Source organism: Schistocerca piceifrons, chromosome 8 (genome assembly GCF_021461385.2).
Source record: "Schistocerca piceifrons isolate TAMUIC-IGC-003096 chromosome 8, iqSchPice1.1, whole genome shotgun sequence".
NCBI classification, from domain to species: Eukaryota; Metazoa; Arthropoda; class Insecta; order Orthoptera; family Acrididae; genus Schistocerca; species Schistocerca piceifrons.
This window is the reverse complement of record NC_060145.1, coordinates 285,781,940-285,801,971: the sequence shown is the minus strand read 5'-3', so window position 1 is coordinate 285,801,971 and position 20,032 is coordinate 285,781,940. Positions and strand designations below refer to the sequence as shown.

Sequence of the window (20,032 nt, the reverse complement as noted above, 5' to 3'; positions counted from 1 at the left end):
CTTAGCATTGGAGTCAGCAATGTGGCAAGCAATTAGAATACATATTTGTTTTCAATGAAAACCTAAATATTTGTATATTCTGCTTCGTTCATTTTCTTAGATTTGTATATAAATTATTAATGGGATTTGTTTTACAAAATTTTGCATAGAAAATCTTTGTAACTGACAAAATAGCTGAAAAATATTTCCATTTCTTCTCAACCTTGAAGACACATGCAAAATTATTTATATTCATCTTCTTTCATTGCGACTGAAACATTAATTGTAATAATACTAAAAGTATGAGCCATTGCAAAATTCTGTATAAGCCCCAGTGTTGGACCAAAGTAGTTCAGTAGTTGTAAGATAGCAGTGGTTACCATCAGTTTATGAGTCGTTTGAAGTGACCATTGCTAATAAACACAGAGATTATGTACCTTGTATGTCAAAATTTATTCGGAAGGTATAAAATTTATTTCACATCACATATCTAATTAATAATAGCAACATACAAAACGTTCTGTGAAAAAGAATGAAGAATCATCACATTTCACAACCAATTACTGTCATCAGCATCAATTTTTTCCAGCTGAGTAATCAAGAAATAAAATTTCCTGCTTCAAAATTTGCAATAATCTCATTCAATTAGTTGAGAAAATGGCAATTTATGGTTAAAAAAATGTTGTTTCAATTTTTGTACACAATGAAAGCAAGAGTGTTACTAGTAGTTAAATAGTGCTGCAATCTTGCATGGAATTTTCATAGTGATGTGGAATTTGAGTTTTCAGATAATATGAAAGAATAGAGTCAACCACAGCAGTATTTTGGATAATGAATTTGGAATTAACAAAAACACGGAAGTCATGATGACTCGACTGAGGGTTGTGGACCATACTCTTTGTTGTCTCACAGAGGGTTTATTTAAATACTCATACTTCATTTGTATTATCATTCTTTGTTTAGTGAAGTGAAAACTTTTGGGAAAAAACATAGTGTGTGCGAAATTTCATTATTTTTTTATAGCAGAAATTAAAGTTAGGTGAAAATGATGATTGCAGAGATTAAAAGTGAACCACATGTGGAAACAATAGTTGGGGGAGAGGGGCGTTTGGTTGTGGCTGTTCCACCTGCTTTTAATTCTTTGATGATTGACTGTTGTCCTTGGGGACGACGTACTGCGTTGTTACACTGGCTGAAAAACGGGGTTTGTGCATTCTGACACTGACTACATTAAATGATGTAGCTGACAGATGCACAGTTATGTTTTTCAGTACTTTAATTTCACTGTTCAGAACTCCCCAATAATACACAGTTATATGGCCAGAGCACTATTGTTTAACTTGTGACAAGCCTCGTTAATAGTTTGCAGGTGAAACTTCACATACTGCTACAATAGTTTACTGTTGAACATATATAAGCAGTAAAACCTAACCACAAAGTTCACAGTTCTTGAAGAATAATCAGGTACAGATGGAGCAGACACTGTCCTGTTATCACACATGGCCTAATTGTTTAACACTTATTTCACAGTTAATTTAAAGTGTTGTTGTTGTTCTAACCAGCATACTCGTCTGAAACTTGGCTGTGGAGTGACTGTCTCATGACCAAAAATCGGACCCTTATATATCATCAGAATAATGCGTGCTTTTCCCGAGGGCATGCAGATTTATTGTATGGCTAAATGATGATGGCATCCTCTTGGGTAAAATATTCTGGAGGTAAAATAGTCCCCATTCAGATCTCCGGGCAGGGACTACTCAGGACGATGTTGTTATCAGGAGAAAGAAAACTGGCGTTCTATGCATCAGAGCGTGGAATGTCAGATCCCTTAATCGGGCAGGTAGGTTAGAAAATTTAAAAAGGGAAATGGATAGGTTAAAGTTAGATATAGTGGGAATTAGTGAAGTTCGGTGGCAGGAGGAACAAGACTTTTGGTCAGGTGAATACAGGGTTATAAATACAAAATCAAATAGGTGTAATGCAGGAGTAGGTTTAATAATGAATAAAAAATTAGGAATGCAGGTAAGCTACTACAAACAGCATAGTGAACACATTATTGTGGCCCACGCCTACCACAGTAGTACAAGTTTACATGCCAAATAGCTCCGCAGATGTCAAAGAGATTGATGAAATGTATGATGAGATAAAAGAAATTATTCAGATAGTAAAGGGAGACAAAAATTTAATAGTCACGGGTGACTGGAACTCGACAGTAGGAAAAGGAAGAGAAGGAAACGTAGTAGGTGAATATGGAATGGGGGTAAGGAATGAAAGAGGAAGCCGCCAGGTAGAATTTTGCACAGAGAATGACTTAATCACAGGCAATACTTGGTTCAAGAAACATGAAAGAAGGTCGTATACATGGAAGAAGCCTGGAGATACTGGAAGGTATCAGATAGATTATATAATGGTAAGACAGAGATTCAGGAACCAGGTTTTAGATTGTAAAACATTTCCAGGGGTAGGTGCGGTCTCTGACCACAATCTATTGGTTATGAACTGTAGATTAAAACTGAAGAAACTGCAAGAAGGTGGTAAATCGAGGAGATGGGACCTGGATAAACTGAAAGAACCAGAGGTTCTAGACAGCTTCAGGGAGAGCATTAGGGAACAATTGACAAGAATGGGGGAAAGAAATACAGTAGAAGAAGAATGGGTAGCTTTGAGAGACGAAATAGTGAAGGTATCAGAGGATCAAGTAGGTACTAAGACGAGGGCTAATAGAAATCATTGGGTAACAGAAGAGATATTGAATTTAATTGATGAAAGGAGAAAATACAAAAATGCAGTAACTGAAGCAGTCAAAAAAGAATACAAACATCTAAAAAATGGCGATGTTCTTGAAGACAATATTATAGAAATGGAAGAGAATGTAGATTAAATAGGAGATATGATACTGCGTAAAGAGTTTGACAGAGCACTGAAAGACCTAAGTCGAAACAAGACCCCGGGAGTAGACAACATCCCATTAGAACAAATGACAGCCTCGGGAGAGACAGGCCTAACAAAACTCCACCATCTAGTGAGCAAGATGTATGAGACAGGCAAAATACCCTCAGACTTCAAGAAGAATAAAAAAATTCCAATCCCAAAGAAAGCAGGTGTTGACAGATGTGAAAATTACCAAACTATCAGTTTAATAAGCCACAGCTGCAAAATACTAACATGAATTCTTTACAGACGAATGGAAAAACTGGTAGAAGCCGACCTCGGGGAAGGTCAGTTTGGATTCCGTAGAAATGTTGGAATACGTGAGTCAATACTGACCCTACGACTTATCTTAGAAAATAGATTAAGGAAAGGCAAACCTACATTTCTAGCATTTGTAGACTTAGAGAAAGCTTTTGACAATGTTGACTGGAATACTCTCTTTCAAGTTCTAAATGTGGCAGGGGTAAAATACAGGGAGCAAAAGGCTATTTACAATTTGTACAGAAACCAGATGGCAGTTATAAGAGTCGAGGGGCATGAAAGGGAAGCAGTGGTTGGGAAAGGAGTGAGACAGGGTTGTAGCCTATCCCCGATGTTATTCAATCTGTATATTGAGCAAGTAGTAAAGGAAACAAAAGAAAAATTCGGATTAGGAATTAAAATCCATGGAGAAGAAATAAAAACATTGAGGTTCCCCGATGACATTGTAATTCTAACAGAGATAGCAAAGGACCTGGAAGAGCAGCTGAACGGAATGGGCAGTGTCTTGAAAGGAGGATATAAGATGGACATCGACAGAAGCAAAACGAGGATAATGGAATGTAGTCGAATTAAATCAGGTGATGCTGCGGTAATTAGATTAAGAAATGAGAGGCTTAAAGTAGTAAAGGAGTTCTGCTATTTGGGGAGCAAAATAACTGATGATGGTTGAAGTAAAGAGGATATCAAATGTAGACTTCTACTATGAGGTTTAGGCCAAGTTATTTGTTTAAATCATGAATTTAACACATATAGTTATGCATACAATACTTTTGACAAAACTGTTAATTAATTTGGAATTAATGAAGGGCTGCTTCTGCTAACACGTTTTTGAATAGAGCCGAATAGATACTTTAAGATTACTAGTATTTCGACTTCCAAATGTTTATACTTCGTACAGAATTTATATTTGTTTATACGTCAACAATAGGATTTAAGTTATGAAACAATTACTGATTTACCAGGTGTACCAGTATTAAACGAGCATTTTTTTTTTGTAAAAACACTAATTTTGAATTGAAAAGTAAAAACATTTTATTTAAAGTACTGACCATTGCTTTCTATACATTCTGACCACCTTTCTGCCAATTTGTGGACACCACGCCAATAGACCCCCCCATGAACCATGGACCTTGCCGTTGGTGGGGAGGCTTGTCTGCCTCAGCGATACAGATGGCCGTACCGTAGGTGCAACCACAACGGAGGGGTATCTGTTGAGAGGCCAGACAAACATGTGGTTCCTGAAGAGGGGCAGCAGCCTTTTCAGTAGTTGCAGGGGCAACAGTCTGGATGATTGACTGATCTGGCCTTGTAACATTAACCAAAAGGGCCTTGCTGTGCTGATACTGTGAACGGCTGAAAACAAGGGGAAACTACAGCCGTAATTTTTCCCGAGGACATGCAGCTTTACTGTATGATTAAATGATAGTGGCATCCTCTTGGGTAAAATATTCCGGAGGTAAAATAGTCCCCCATTCGGATCTCCAGGCGGGGACTACTCAAGAGGACGTCGTTATCAGGAGAAAGAAAACTGGCATTCTACGGATCGGAGCGTGGAATGTCAGATCCCTTAATCGGGCAGGTAGGTTAGAAAATTTAAAAAGGGAAATGGTTAGGTTAAAGTTAGATGTAGTGGGAATTAGTGAAGTTCGGTGGCAGGAGGAACAAGACTTTTGGTCAGGTGAATACAGGGTTATAAATACAAAATCAAATAGGGGTAATGCAGGAGTAGGTTTAATAATGAATAAAAAAAATAGGAGTGCGGGTTAGCTACTACAAACAGCACAGTGAACGCATTATTGTGGCCAAGATAGACACAAAGCCCATGACTACTACAGTAGTACAAGTTTATATGCCAACTAGCTCTGCAGATGATGAAGTAATTGATGAAATGTATGACGAGATAAAAGAAATTATTCAGGTAGTGAAGGGAGACGAAAATTTAATAGTCATGGGTGACTGGAATTCGTCAGTAGGAAAAGGGAGAGAAGGAAACATAGTAGGTGAATATGGATTGGGGGGAAGAAATGAAAGAGGAAGCCGCCTTGTAGAATTTTGCACAGAGCATAACTTAATCATAGCTAACACTTGGTTCAAGAATCATGAAAGAAGGTTGTATACCTGGAAGAATCCTGGAGATACTAAAAGGTATCAGATAGATTATATAATGATAAGACAGAGATTTAGGAACCAGGTTTTAAATTGTAAGACATTTCCAGGGGCAGATGTGGATTCTGACCACAATCTATAGGTTATGAACTGCAGACTGAAACTAAAGAAACTGCAAAAAGGTGGGAATTTAAGGAGAGGGGACCTGGATAAACTGAAAGAACCAGAGGTTGTACAGAGTTTCAGGGAGAACATAAGGGAACAATTGACAGGAATGGGGGAAAGAAATACAGTAGAAGAAGAACGGGTAGCTCTGAGGGATGAAGTAGTGAAGGCAGCAGAGGATCAAGTAGGTAAAAAGACGAGGGCTAATAGATATCCTTGGGTAACAGAAGAAATACTGAATTTAATTGATGAAAGGAGAAAATATAAAAATGCAGTAAATGAAGCAGGCAAAAAGGAATACAAACGTCTCAAAAATGAGATCGACAGGAAGTGCAAAATGGCTAAGCAGGGATGGCTAGAGGACAAATGTAAGGATATAGAGGCTTGTCTCACTAGGGGTAAGATAGATACTGCCTACAGGAAAATTAAAGAGACCTTTGGAGAGAAGAGAACCACTTGTATGAAAATCAAGAGCTCAGATGGCAACCCAGTTCGAAGCAAAGAAGGGAAGGCAGAAAGGTGGAAGGAGTATATAGAGGGTTTATACAAGGGCGATGTACTTGAGGACAACATTATGGAAATGGAAGATGAAATGGGAGATAAGATACTGCGTGAAGAGTTTGACAGAGCACTGAAAGACCTGAGTCGAAACAAGGCCCCGGGAGTAGACAACATTCCATTAGAACTACTGATGGCCTTGGGAGAGCCAGTCATGACAAAACTCTTCCATCTGGTGAGCAAGATGTATGAGACAGGCGAAATACCCACAGACTTCAAGAAGAATATAATAATTCCAATCCCAAAGAAAGCAGGTGTTGACAGATGTGAAAATTACCGAACTATCAGTTTAATAAGTCACAGCTGTAAAATACTAACGCTAATTCTTTACAGACGAATGGAAAAACTGGTAGAAGCGGACCTCGGGGAAGATCAGTTTGGATTCCGTAATAATTCCAATCCCAAAGAAAGCAGGTGTTGACAGATGTGAAAATTACCGAACTATCAGTTTAATAAGTCACAGCTGTAAAATACTAACGCGAATTCTTTACAGACGAATGGAAAAACTGGTAGAAGCGGACCTCGGGGAAGATCAGTTTGGATTCCGTAGAAATGTTGGAACACGTGAGGCAATACTAACCTTACGACTTATCTTAGAAAATAGATTAAGGAAAGGCAAACCTACGTTTCTAGCATTTGTAGACTTAGAGAAAGCTTTTGACAAAGTTAACTGGAATACTCTCTTTCAAATTCTGAAGGTGGCAGGGGTGAAATACAGGGAGCGAAAGGCTATTTACAATTTGTACAGAAACCAGATGGCAGTTATAAGAGTAGACGGGCATGAAAGGGAAGCAGTGGTTAGGAAAGGAGTGAGACAGGGTTGTAGCCTCTCCCCGATGTTATTCAATCTGTATATTGAGCAAGCAGTAAAGGAAACAAAAGAAAAATTCGGAGTAGGTATTAAAATTCATGGAGAAGAAGTAAAAACTTTGAGGTTCGCCGATGACATTGTAATTCTGTCAGAGACAGCAAAGGACTTGGAAGAGCAGTTGAACGGAATGGACAGTGTCTTGAAAGGAGGATATAAGATGAACATCAACTAAAGCAAAACGAGGATAATGGAATGTAGTCAAATTAAATCGGGTGATGCTGAGGGGATTAGATTAGGAAATGAGACACTTAAAGTAGTAAAGGAGTTTTGCTATTTGGGGAGCAAAATAACTGATGATGGTCGAAGTAGAGTGGATATAAAATGTAGACTGGCAATGGCAAGGAAATCGTTTCTGAAGAAGAGAAATTTGTTAACATCGAGTATAGATTTAAGTGTCAGGAAGTCGTTTCTGAAAGTATTTGTCTGGAGTGTAGCCATGCATGGAAGTGAAACATGGACGATAACCAGTTTGGACAAGAAGAGAATAGAAGCTTTCGAAATGTGGTGCTACAGAAGAATGCTGAAGATAAGGTGGGTAGATCACGTAACTAATGAGGAGGTACTGAATAGGATTGGGGAGAAGAGAAGTTTGTGGCACAACTTGACTAGAAGAAGGGATCGGTTGGTAGGACATGTTTTGAGGCATCAAGGGATCACAAATTTAGCATTGGAGGGCAGCGTGGAGGGTAAAAATCGTAGAGGGAGACCAAGAGATGAATACACTAAGCAGATTCAGAAGGATGTAGGTTGCAGTAGGTACTGGGAGATGAAGAAGCTTGCACAGGATAGAGTAGCATGGAGAGCTGCATCAAACCAGTCTCAGGACTGAAGACCACACCAACAACACGCCAATAGAAATGTTCGTCTTTTGAAGCAAACCAATCAGACACCCAATTTTCATCTTCTTCGTAGGAATCGAAGTGTTCCTCAGCCAATGCGTGTCCCATTGATGAAAACAAATGGTAGTCAGAACGGGCCAAGTCTGGTGAGTATGGCGGGTGGGGTAGCAGCTTCTAGTCAAGTGTTTTGATTGTATCCTGAACCAGTTTTGCTTTGTGTGCAGGTGCATTGTCATGTAAAAAAAATTACTTTGCCATGTCTTCTGGCCCATTCTTGTCTTTTTTCGATCAATGCATAGTCCAAATTGATCATTTGTTGTCTGTAGCGATTAGTATTCACAGTTTCACCGGGTTTTAGAAGCTCATGATACACCCCCCCTTTCTGATCTCACCAAACACACAGCATTGTCTTCTGGTTGAATCGATCTGGTTTTGCAGTCAATGTTGATGGTTGTTCCGGATTAACCCATGATTTTTCCCGTTTAGGATTCTTAAAATAAATCTATTTTTCATCGCCAGTAACAATTCGATGCAAAATTGATTTTCTTTCATGTCTTTGAAGCAACGTTTGACAAATGGTTTTTCGGTTTTCCATCTGTCTTTCATTCAATTCATGTGGCACCCATTTTCCACACTTTTGGATCTTTCCCATAGCTTTCAAACAGTCAGACATTGTTTGTTGTGCAACATTTAGCATTGCTGCCATTTGCTTCTGACTCAAAGTATCATCTTCATCCAATATTGCTTGCAATTTGGCGTCTTCGAACTTTTTTGGTGGTCTTCCACGTTCTTCATTTCTTACATCAAAATCATTATTTCTGAACCTTTGAAACCATATTTTGCATGTTGCTCCTGATAGAGCATGATCACCATATACCTCGACAAGCATTCAATGCAACTTTGCAGCACTTTTTTTTTCAAATGAAAATGAAAAATTAATGCTTTCTGCAAATCATGACTTCGACATTGTTAACACGATGAAAATGTATGATGTTGTTTGTTCCATGACTTGATGTATACTAAATATCTTTGTCAGATGTCATACCAACCAAACAAAAACAATTAAAGCTCGTTCACAACAAATGTTCCCTATCGACACATTTGTATTTTACCGCTCATTTCATACCGGTACACCTGGTTGCCCTATAATGAAAGTTACTAACTAGGAATAAACAAAATAAATTAGAAAATCAAATACAGACATAAAACTAAGCACAAAATTAGATCTGGTGTTATTTCCTTTAAAACCGAGGGCCAATCTTTCTCTTTTATGGAAATGCAGATTATATTCACGTATGTTAATGACAATTAGTTAAAAGTAACCAAACGAATTTAAGGAGGCAGATGGCAAAACAGGAGGGAAATTAAAATTATCTCAACTTGCTTCGTCACAAGGTGATTAGATGATTCTGGTTTTGACTAAAGTATTTTAATTTCATCTTTAGGTGAAAATTCAATATTTGTGGTGTTACGTCACCCACCCAACCTCCACAACATCCAAGTCCATCCATATGCCACACCCAATCCCAACCCCTTGTAAAGAATCATATCCCTGTAGAACACCTGGGTGCAAAACCACTCCAATCCACCCACCTGACACTTGTTATTCCAGTCCTGTCACAGGTTTATCCTACCTCATCAGCAGCCGGGCCACCTGTGAAGGCAACCATGTCATTTACCAGCTCTGCTGCAATCAATGCACAGCTCTTTTATATTGTTATGACTACTAACCAGCTGTCCACCAGGATGAATGGCCACTGCTAAACTATGGCTAAGAGCAAAGTAAACCATCCTGTGGCACAACATGCAACTGAACATAAAACACTTGATTTCAATGGCTGCTTTACTATCCGAGCCATCTAGACCCGTTCCTCCAACAAGATTTCTGATCTGTGCAGTGGGAGTTATCCTTACAACACATTCTCTACTCCTGTAATTATCTCGGCTTCAACCTACGGTAACATACTGTCCCCACATTCTCCACTGAACAATTTCCATGCCTCTGTTCTATCATCTCCTCCACATTCTCATCTCCCACCCTGTTTATTTGCAGTCCTCTGCTAATGCATCTGCCCATCTTTCCCCACTCCACTCTTTTTTTTTCCTCACTTCACTGCCCCGCAACCTCGTGACACTTCACCTGTTGGTAGTCTAGTCCCTGCACACTTCATCAGACAATGTTTCTCTCTCCCCCTACCAATAGGCTACTATCCCTTCCCCACCACCTCCGGATTGCTGCTTGCATCCAGTGTGTGTGTGTGTGTGTGTGTGTGTGTTTTACTGACAAAGGCAGTGGACGAAAACTTTATGGAAGTGTCTTTTAATTGTGCCTGTCTTCTTTATGGTAAGTAGCAATCGGTATTTTCCTACATTGTTAAGAGAGATGAAATACTTAAGAAATGAACTGAAATGTGATCTAAGTAGCCAGTTGTTGCAATTGACAGATGAATTAAAAAACGAACTGAGTACAGAATTAGTACACAAAATTGATAAAACAAACAAAAAACTGGCTAGTGAAACTGCAGAAACAAAAAGTATACTGGATCATATTGTACAAATACTCTATTTACTGAATGAACTTTTAATTTTTGTATGTTGTGGTTTATGCTTGGATTTATGCTGTACTACGACTAATTGTTGATTATCTGATGCTTTTGTCTGTTTTGTGTTAGTACTGATGTTGTTCTATGAATATTTAATACCTTTGTCTTATTATATGTCTTTTACTAGGAAATATGATTTGTTATGCAAATGTACTTATTGGTTATGCTATGTAGCATTTAGGGCAAGGAATTATCTTACATTATGATAAGTTGATGATCTGATACCTTTGCTTATGTTTCATTTCATAATAGAAAATGAAATGAATAATTTTGTGTTTGCCTTGTCAGTACATGTGATTACATCTTTAGCCACAATGATAAGAGAATTTGTAAAAATTGTGCTTAATTAATGAAAACCAACTTGTAGTGTCTGAAGTTAATTCGATAATTGTGTTTTTCAATTGTTATGTTTGTAGTTGAAATGATAAATACTTTTGCATTGTGATTATGCTTTGTGTGGTTTGTCAGCACATTTTGCTACTTATTTGTGTCACATTTAAATAATTGTTATGCTATTCCTTATTTAAATGTGAATATGATAACGCCAGTTAATGCCAAGACAGAGGGTCAAGATGGGTAGTCCTACTGCCATGCTATAGTTATGAAGTCAGCGCAGAATGATCATTTTTTCATAAAACAGACACCTTGTTCAACATTTAATATGTAGAATAGCTTTCACTGATTATTCCAGTCATACTTTTGAGGTATTTATTAAGTATTGTAAGAGGAGAAAAGTTTTGTGTGAAGTGAGACCTTATAAAGTAATGATGGCACTTGTCATGATTAAGATAAACTAATGCTGAATATGCACCATTGATGATGTTGACAATGTTGTGTGTGTACTGAGGCTTTGATGAATTGGGTACTGATGCAACACTTCCATGATGATGTAGTTAGGAGAGAGGTAAGACTGAGTTGCAGTATTGGGGTCTATTACGAAGTGTTGAGGATTTATCAGAAATCGATACAATTGTGATGATGTGTTCGAAGGTTTTTTTTATGTTGATGATGGTGGTGATGATTATAGTAAAATGGTTATGTTGCATTATGGAAGACTATGAAGTTTTATTTGTATTATTCAAGTATTCTGAAGAATACAATGATCAAGTTATTAGGATTAGGGAAAATCATCGAAGAAACATAGCGATTATGTTCACTGAGTCAAATGAAATGTTTCAAGTGGTAAAAGAATTTTATGAGAATAATTACAATATGTTCACTGACGAGATGAAATGCTATATTATTGTCACTGGATCAATACATACACTGACGTCAGTAATATTAATGCTTGGTCTAAAATGATAACAACAATTAGAAGTGTATGGGGTAATGAATTAATAATGATTAAATGAGTAATTATAGATGATGAAATGTCATGTTGCTGTTCATTGAGATACTGCTTCAGTATGTTGCGGAAACTGCTATTCTTTACTAGTATTGCGACGAACAAACTTGTATCTAAAATGACAAATGAGTGAGTGTCTCTGAAAGGGACTATATAGAATGGGAAAGGGTATCAATTGATTTAATGTGTAATGACTAACGATGGATGCAATCATCAGTTATTTTATCTTTGTAGGATAATACAAGTATGAAGTTGCTTTGTAATTTTTGTAGTTATTACAGATTTCTTCTGGCACTGAGACGTCTTGAAGATAATATGCATGCCTTTCTTGAAATATGTAATTTGTTTGCTAACACTGTCAGTTTTTGACATACGTGCCACCAGCAGCTGACAGATGTATTTGTAACTTGTGTATTGAGTAATTAAATAACTAGGTTAGAACAATAGTAATGGAAAAGAATTTGAGAGATTCAGACATCAAGCTCATTCTGCTTACACTGTACTCACATTTGTATGTTTATTTATATGTATGTGCAGTTTTGGTTGTAAAAGTATTTTCAATTACTTTTTATCATATTTCTAGATCTGACGAAGTAATGTTGGGTGGATAGATAAGATAATACAATGCACCTTTTATGGCCTGGGTTTGATTTGACACAAATTATACTGTACAATTCATAAGAGAAAAGAGAACTCTGATGTGGAGATCAAGCAAGATTCAAGCAAAGGAGCTGAAGATGGACAGCTGGTCCCAAGATACAAGAAACAATGGAGAAGAGAAATGATGTAAAATAATTAACCTTTTTTTATTTTAATGTGTCTTATACGACACAATTAAGTTTGTCTAAGCAACAAAGCAAATAGTTACTCTTTTTAGGGTTGCCTGAAATGAATTAAGACCTGCCCTGATATCCAGTTCTGCCAGTGTGTATATAAATCTGATATGTAGAAATATTTTTCCTGTGATATGTACATATGGCAGGCTGTATTGCATAAATTTTATCCGTGAAATTCTTTCTAACAAAAATATTGAAATTTTGCAATTTTATTGCATGAACATGTACTTGTAATTACATCTTGATTTTCAACTGTTTTGACTCGCCAATTTTTCAAAGTGCCGTCGCGCAGTTACGCGCGTCCTCTACATGCGGCGCTGTCTGCCAGCCATGCAGCAGCATCACCACCTAAGCGGCCGGCCAGCCAGCCAGCGGCCGCTAGACTTGGACTCAGTTATGATGTGACTGTTTGTACACAAGGCTTACTCTGTTTACTGTGGCTTTCATGTATTGTGTCTTCCTTGAAATATATTTGTTCAACTTGAAATTATAACATCAACTTACAATAATCATTATGTAAACAGCTCTGGGAATAACAACTGACTTACTCGTGAAAATATTTATGTTAAACTTTTTTCATTGCACATGAAATGAAAGATTAGTTGCAATAATACTAAAAGAACGAGTTAGTGGCGAAATTCTACATAAGGGCTTGTGCTGGGCCAAAGCTGTTCAATTTGTTGTGAGATAGCAGTTGTGACCGGCATATTGAGTTGTTGAAGTGGAAATTGTTAATAAATGACGAAATTACTTGACTTCAATGTCAATATTTATTCAAAAAGCTTAAAACCTATTCCACTTCATCAATATAACTGACAGAAGGAAAATCCAAGAGTTTTTCTGTAAAAAGAGAGAAGAGTTATTACAACCAACACTTAATCTTTTCAAGCCAAGCACACGAGAAATAATGTCATGTTTCCTGCTTCAAAATTTTTAAGATCTTGAAATCATCTCATTTAATTATTTGAGGGAACTGCAATTTATGTCTACAAATTTCATGTCAATTTTTGTACATAGTGAAAACAGGGACATTACAAGGGATATACGAACAGCTGGCACCAGCTCTGGTCTATCTATAGTGCTACAAAGTGACCACCGTTCTCTTTTAAGGGGGGGGGGGGGGGGCGGGGAGACTAATATTTTGTTTTGCAAGCTTATTGTTTACACAAATATAAAAAATAGGGGAAGCGATGGTGATGGGACTGACTATGAGGCCATACCAGCACATGAATTGCATCATTAAAAATAATTTTTGTGCAAAGAATTTTGGCATTAAATATTAAGAGGGTTCACCTGCTGTGCTCCTCCTCCTCTCAACGGAAGCACACAGTCTACCAAGGAACATATGACTTTACAGGTTTATAGTGCAGCTGAGCACAATAAAACACTTACCAGGTCCTTTCCGAAGTAATCCTTTTTTCCATATAAGCTCTCCACATCTTTCAAGAGCCTGCAGATATTTTGGATCTTTCCAATGAAGGTAAGCTTTTGCCATTAAGTATGCAACACCTAGGAGTGCAGAAATGACAAGTAAATTAAAATGTTATAACCTGAAGCTGTGTTACTGAAGTGACATAATGCAATCACAGTCATACTGTATTTTAGCAAGAATTTCAAGTTTCTGGGAGATTAATATTGTATACCGTAGCAAGATTTGAAGCAAGAATCATTTATTTTTGACAAGCAACACAATTTACAGTTGTACAGAGCATGATCAGTGATAGGATATATTTGAGGTCTTACAGCTGCAGATCCAGCAGCCCATCTTTACTGATACAGGAGAAAATCGACCAATAACTTTTCAACAGTACAACGGCATTTTTGGATGGTGAAAATGGGTATCATATGAAAACTAAGCTGGGATACTCACTTTGAAATTATTTATTCAAGGTGACATTTCCATGAAAACCTACAAACCTAACTGATCTTTTCTGCAGATATACTCTGCAAGCTCCTATCCCCATGAACCATAGACCTTGCCGCTTGTGGGGAGGCTTGTGTGCCTCAGCGATACAGATGGCCGTACCGTAGGTGCAACCACAATGGACGGGTATCTGTTGAGAGGCCAGCCAAACATGTGGTTCCTGAAGAGGGGCAGCAGCCTTTTCAGTAGTTGCAGGGGCAACAGTCTGGATGATTGACTGATCTGGCCTTGCAACACTTACCAAAACAGCCTTGCTGTGCTGGTACTGCGAACGGCTGAAAACAGGGGGAAACTACAGCCGTAATTTTTCCCGAGGGCATGCAGCTTTACTGTATGGTTAAATGATGATGGCGTCCTCTTGGGTAAAATATTCCAGAGGTAAAATAGTCCCCCATTCGGATCTCCGGGCGGGGACTACTCAAGAGGATGTCGTTATCAAGAGAAAGAAAACTGGCATTCTATGGATCGGAGTGTGGAATGTCAGATCCCTTAATCAGGCAGGTAGGTTAGAAAATTTAAAAAAGGAAATGGATAGGTTAAAGTTAGATATAGTGGGAATTAGTGAAGTTTGGTGGCAGGAGGAACAAGACTTCTGGTCAGGTGAATACAGGGTTATAAATACAAAATCAAATAGGGGTAATGCAGGAGTAGGTTTAATAATGAATAAAAAATAGGAGTGCAGGTAAGCTACTACCAACAGCATAGTGAACGCATTACTGTCGCCAAGATAGACACGAAGCCCATGCGTACTACAGTAGTAGAAGTTTATATGCCAACTAGCTCTGCAGATGATGAAGAAATTGAAGAAATGTATGATGAGATAAAAGAAATTATTCAGGTAGTGAAGGGAGACGAAAATATAATAGTCATGGGTGACTGGAACTCGAGAGTAGGAAAAGGGAGAGAAGGAAATAAAGTGGGTGAATTTGGATTGGGGGAGAGAAATGAAAGAGGAAGCCGTCTGGTAGAATTTTGCACAGAGCATAACTTAATCATAGCTAACACTTGGTTCAAGAATCATAAAAGAAGGCTGTATACATGGAAGAACCGTGGAGATACTAGAAGGTATCAGATAGATTATATAACGGTAAGACAGAGATTTAGAAACCAGGTTTTAAAATGTAAGACATTTCCAGGGGCAAATGTGGACTCTGACCACAATCTATTGGTTATGAACTGTAGATTAAAACTGAAGAAACTGCAAAAAGGTGGGAATTTAAGGAGATGGAACCTGGATAAACTGACTAAACCGGAGGTTGTACAGAGTTTCAGGGAGAGCATAAGGGAACAACTGAGAGGGATGGGGGAAAGAAATACAGTAGAAGAAGAATGGGTAGCTCTGAGGGATGAAGTAGTGAGGGCAGCAGAGGATCAAGTAGGTAAAAAGACGAGGGCTAGTAGAAATCCTTTGGGTAACAGAAGAAATATTGAATTTAATTGATGAAAGGAGAAAATATAAAAACGCAGTAAATGAAGCAGGCAAAAAGGAATACAAACGTCTCAAAAATGAGATCGACAGGAAGCGGAAAATGGCTAAGCAGGGATGGCTAGAGGACAAATGTAAGGATGTAGAGGCTTATCTCACCAGGGGTAAGATAGATACTGCCTAGAGGGAAATTAAAGAGACCTTTGGAGAAAAGAGAACCACTTGTATGAATATCAAGAGCTCAGATGGAAACCCAGTTCTAAGCAAAGAAGGGAAGGCAGAAAGGTGGAAGGAGTATATAGAGGGTCTATACAAGGACAATGTACTTGAGGACAATATTATGGAAATGGAAGAGGATGTAGATGAAGAAGAAATGGGAGATACAATACTGCGTGAAGAGTTTGACAGAGCACTGAAAGACCTGAGTCGAAACAAGGCCCCGGGAGTAGACAACATTCCATTGGAACTACTGATGGCCTTGGGAGAGCCAGTCCTGACGAAACTTTACCATCTGGTGAGCAAGATGTATGAGACAGGCGAAATACCCTCAGACTTCAAGAAGAATATAATGATTCCAATCCCAAAGAAAGCAGGTGTTAACAGATGTGAAAATTACCGAACTATCAGTTTAATAGGTCACAGCTGCAAAATGCTAACGCGAATTGTCTACAGACGAATGGAAAAACGGGTACAAGGTGACCTCGGCGAAGATCAGTTTGGATTCCGCAGAAATGTTGGAACACGTGAGGCAATACTGACCCTACGACTTATCTTAGAAAATAGATTAAGGAAAGGCAAACCTACATTTCTAGCATTTGTAGACTTAGAGAAAGCTTTTGACAATGTTGACTGGAATACTCTCTTTCAAGTTCTAAATGTGGCAGGGGTAAAATACAGGGAGCAAAAGGCTATTTACAATTTGTACAGAAACCAGATGGCAGTTATAAGAGTAGACGGGCATGAAAGGGAAGCAGTGGTTGGGAAGGGAGTGAGACAGGGTTGTAGCCTCTCACCCATGTTATTCAATCTGTATATTGAGCAGGCAGTAAAGGAAACAAAAGAAAAATTCGGAGTAGGTATTAAAGTCCATGGAGGAGAAATAAAAACGTTGAGGTTCGCCAATGACATTGTAATTCTGTCAGAGACAGTACAGGACTTGGAAGAGCAGTTGAACGGAATGGACAGTGTCTTGAAAGGAGGATATAAGATGAACATCAACAAAAGCAAAATGAGGATAATGGAATGTAGTCAAATTAAGTCAGGTGATGCTGAGGGAACTAGACTAGGAAATGAGACACTTGTAGTAAAGGAGTTTTGCTATTTGGGGAGCAAAATAACTGATGATGGTCTAAGTAGAGAGGATATAAAATGTAGACTGGCAATGGCAAGGAAAGCATTTCTGAAGAAGAGAAATTTGTTAACATCGAGTATAGATTTAAGTGTCTGGAAGTCATTTCTGAAAGTATTTGTATGGAGTGTAGCCATGTATGGAAGTGAAACATGGACGATAAATAGTTTGGACAAAAAGAGTAGAAGCTTACAAAATGTGGTGCTACAGAAGAATGCTGAAGATTATATGGGTAGATCACATAACTAATGAGGAGGTACTGAATAAAATTGGGGAGAAGAGTTTGTGGCACAACTTGACAAGAAGAAGGGACCGGTTGGTAGGGCATGTTCTGAGGCATCAAGGGATCACAAATTTAGCACTGGAGGGCAGCGTGGAGGGTAACAATCATAGAGGGAGACCAAGAGATGAATACACTAAGCAGATTCAGAAGGATGTAGGTTGCAGTAAGTACTGGGAGATAAAGAAGCTTGCACAGGATAGAGTAGCATGGAGATCTGCATCAAACCAGTCTCACGACTGACGACAACGACAACAACAACAACAACAACAACAACAACAACAAGAAGTGTAGAGCAGAGGGTAACAATATTCTGTATAAGAGCACTCTCTGGTGTAGATAACTGACTTGAAATGTTGCCAAGATACAATACTATTGTAATACAGTTGAGTGTTATTCCATTCTTTCAGAAATATTCCTGTCACTACTGCTTTGTTATAGGCAAGGAACACGGAATTTGCCAAGATGAGTCAAGTACTGAATCTACATCACAGAATGAGCTACATGTTCACTTAACATCATACCTGGTGCTCCATGACACCAATGTACAAGTTCATCCTCTTCATGTCTCCTGTACCGACCCAGTTCATCAGTCGCACATGGAAAGTTGCCACTTTCCGTCTGCAGCGATAGCAACCAGTCAACAGCTCTATGCACAACTTGTTCTGCCTGGGGATTTGACTGCAGAAAACTAGGCCACAACAATAACGATTGGAGAATGGCACTGAGACCATGTCCTGCACCTATGAATAAAATTAGACTATACTGACTTGTGTAGAAATTAAACACGAGTTACTGTTCACAATCAATCACATATTAAAATTAAAAAAAAGGGGGTAATAAAATTTAATCACACTCACTATATGTTAAATATCACATCTGATGTGGCTGAGCACCACTTATTAAAATTATTGTACCAGGAATTTGCATTTCATACTTCAGAAATAAGATTTTATCACATCAGTTAAATGTTAAATTTCACATCTGGGACCCACTTACTACAATTATTATATCAGGAATCTGTATTTCACACTGTTAATGCAACTTCATTAGTGGCAACTTTCACTGGAGCCTGTAAACACATACATTACACTCGTGAGCAGTTGAATGAGAGAGAACCGCTGTGAAAGAGAGGAGTCTTGTCACCAAGATGAATGGAACATGCTGGTATGTCACTTTACTGGAATATTGCAACAACAAGTAAAGGCTGCTACTGTGACAGCTGAGTGCAAGATCCTCAATAGCAATAGAGTTGATTAAATCCTGATCACGAATGCCTGATATCCATCTCTGGGTTTATGCAGCCACTGGCCACTTACGTGTTACTGTGTCAAGGTTTAGCTTACACATCTTGTTTTGGGGAAAACTGCCATGGCAACAAATGCTGATCACAGGGATCACTATCAACTATCATGGATTGTAAAAGGGGCCAAGAAGCAAAACATCACTCACTAGTTCAATACAGACAAGAATTTTTGAGAAGCCATATCAACCAGAACTACTCCCTTGCTACAGTGTAGAGCTAACACCACTCCATACGTATACTTGTGTTCACTGCACTTCGCAGGGCATACAATGCCACTGGTTGGTAGGGCATGTTCTGAGGCATCAAGGGATCACAAATTTAGCACTGGAGGGCAGCGTGGAGGGTAACAATCATAGAGGGAGACCAAGAGATGAATACACTAAGCAGATTCAGAATCAGACTCGAAATGTGCAAAATTGGTGCCTGGCATGATAAGATACACACGTTAGTACATACAATGGTGGTGTACATGCAAACTGAAACCAAATGAGGTGATGCACCTACATGCCATTATGGTACTACTCAGGCAGGTGATGGATCTCTATTGTACAGAGTGTATTTGGCATGTTACTGAATGAGATGGGTGTGCCTTGGAAACAGCTCCAACCACTCTTTGTGAGTAGTGAGCAGTGGTTTAGCTGTCATGGGTCAGGATAACTCTTCAATGCTTTTAGTATCTTTTGGAGACAATGCCACAGTGTGCTCTTGGATTAGATGAATTACAACATGTTAGTAGGAAGAGGATTCGAATTCAGTTGCTCATGAGTGTAAGTAATATCTTGAACGCACAATGACTTTTTCAGGGCATTTACTCAGACTCTTCCAAAGTGAATCCAAGGTCACTCAGTAATTTAGCAGACCATGGAAATGATCATTCATGTACAGGGTGGCTGACAAGTCCCTATCTGGTTTTAAATGGTTCTAATATTCTGAGGAATAAGACAGCATCAAGCAACAAGACATTTTCTCCTTGTACTACAATTTTCTAAAGTAATACCTTGGAATTCAATCCTAACTGCCCATTATTTTTATTGCAACATGCGGAACAACTTTTTGACATCCTTCCATCATCTGTAAAATAATGAACACCCCTTATACATCTCCCCACTACAATTTCACAGCATTTCTTTCATATCCTTGTGACCAACTCTGCTGCTAAATTCTTTTTATGCGTCATCCTACAATTACCTACTGCAGCCTCATCACTGGGGAGACATATTTCACCACACAGAGAGCCCTCTGGCAGACAAGGAA

The 20,032-nt window shown here is 38.5% G+C and overlaps 1 protein-coding gene across 2 annotated transcripts in view; it reads right to left on the bottom strand.

Moving 5' to 3' along the window:
• LOC124711370 (lanC-like protein 3) overlaps window positions 1-20,032 on the bottom strand; it is a 100,035-nt gene that overhangs the window by 21,138 nt on the left and 58,865 nt on the right. For both annotated transcript variants that reach the window (XM_047241414.1, XM_047241415.1), the window contains exons 4-5: window positions 17,997-18,215; window positions 13,887-14,003 (exon numbers count right to left, since the gene is read on the bottom strand). In XM_047241414.1, the coding sequence (XP_047097370.1) occupies window positions 13,887-14,003; window positions 17,997-18,215 (336 nt within the window). The remainder of the gene's footprint in view (window positions 1-13,886; window positions 14,004-17,996; window positions 18,216-20,032) is intronic.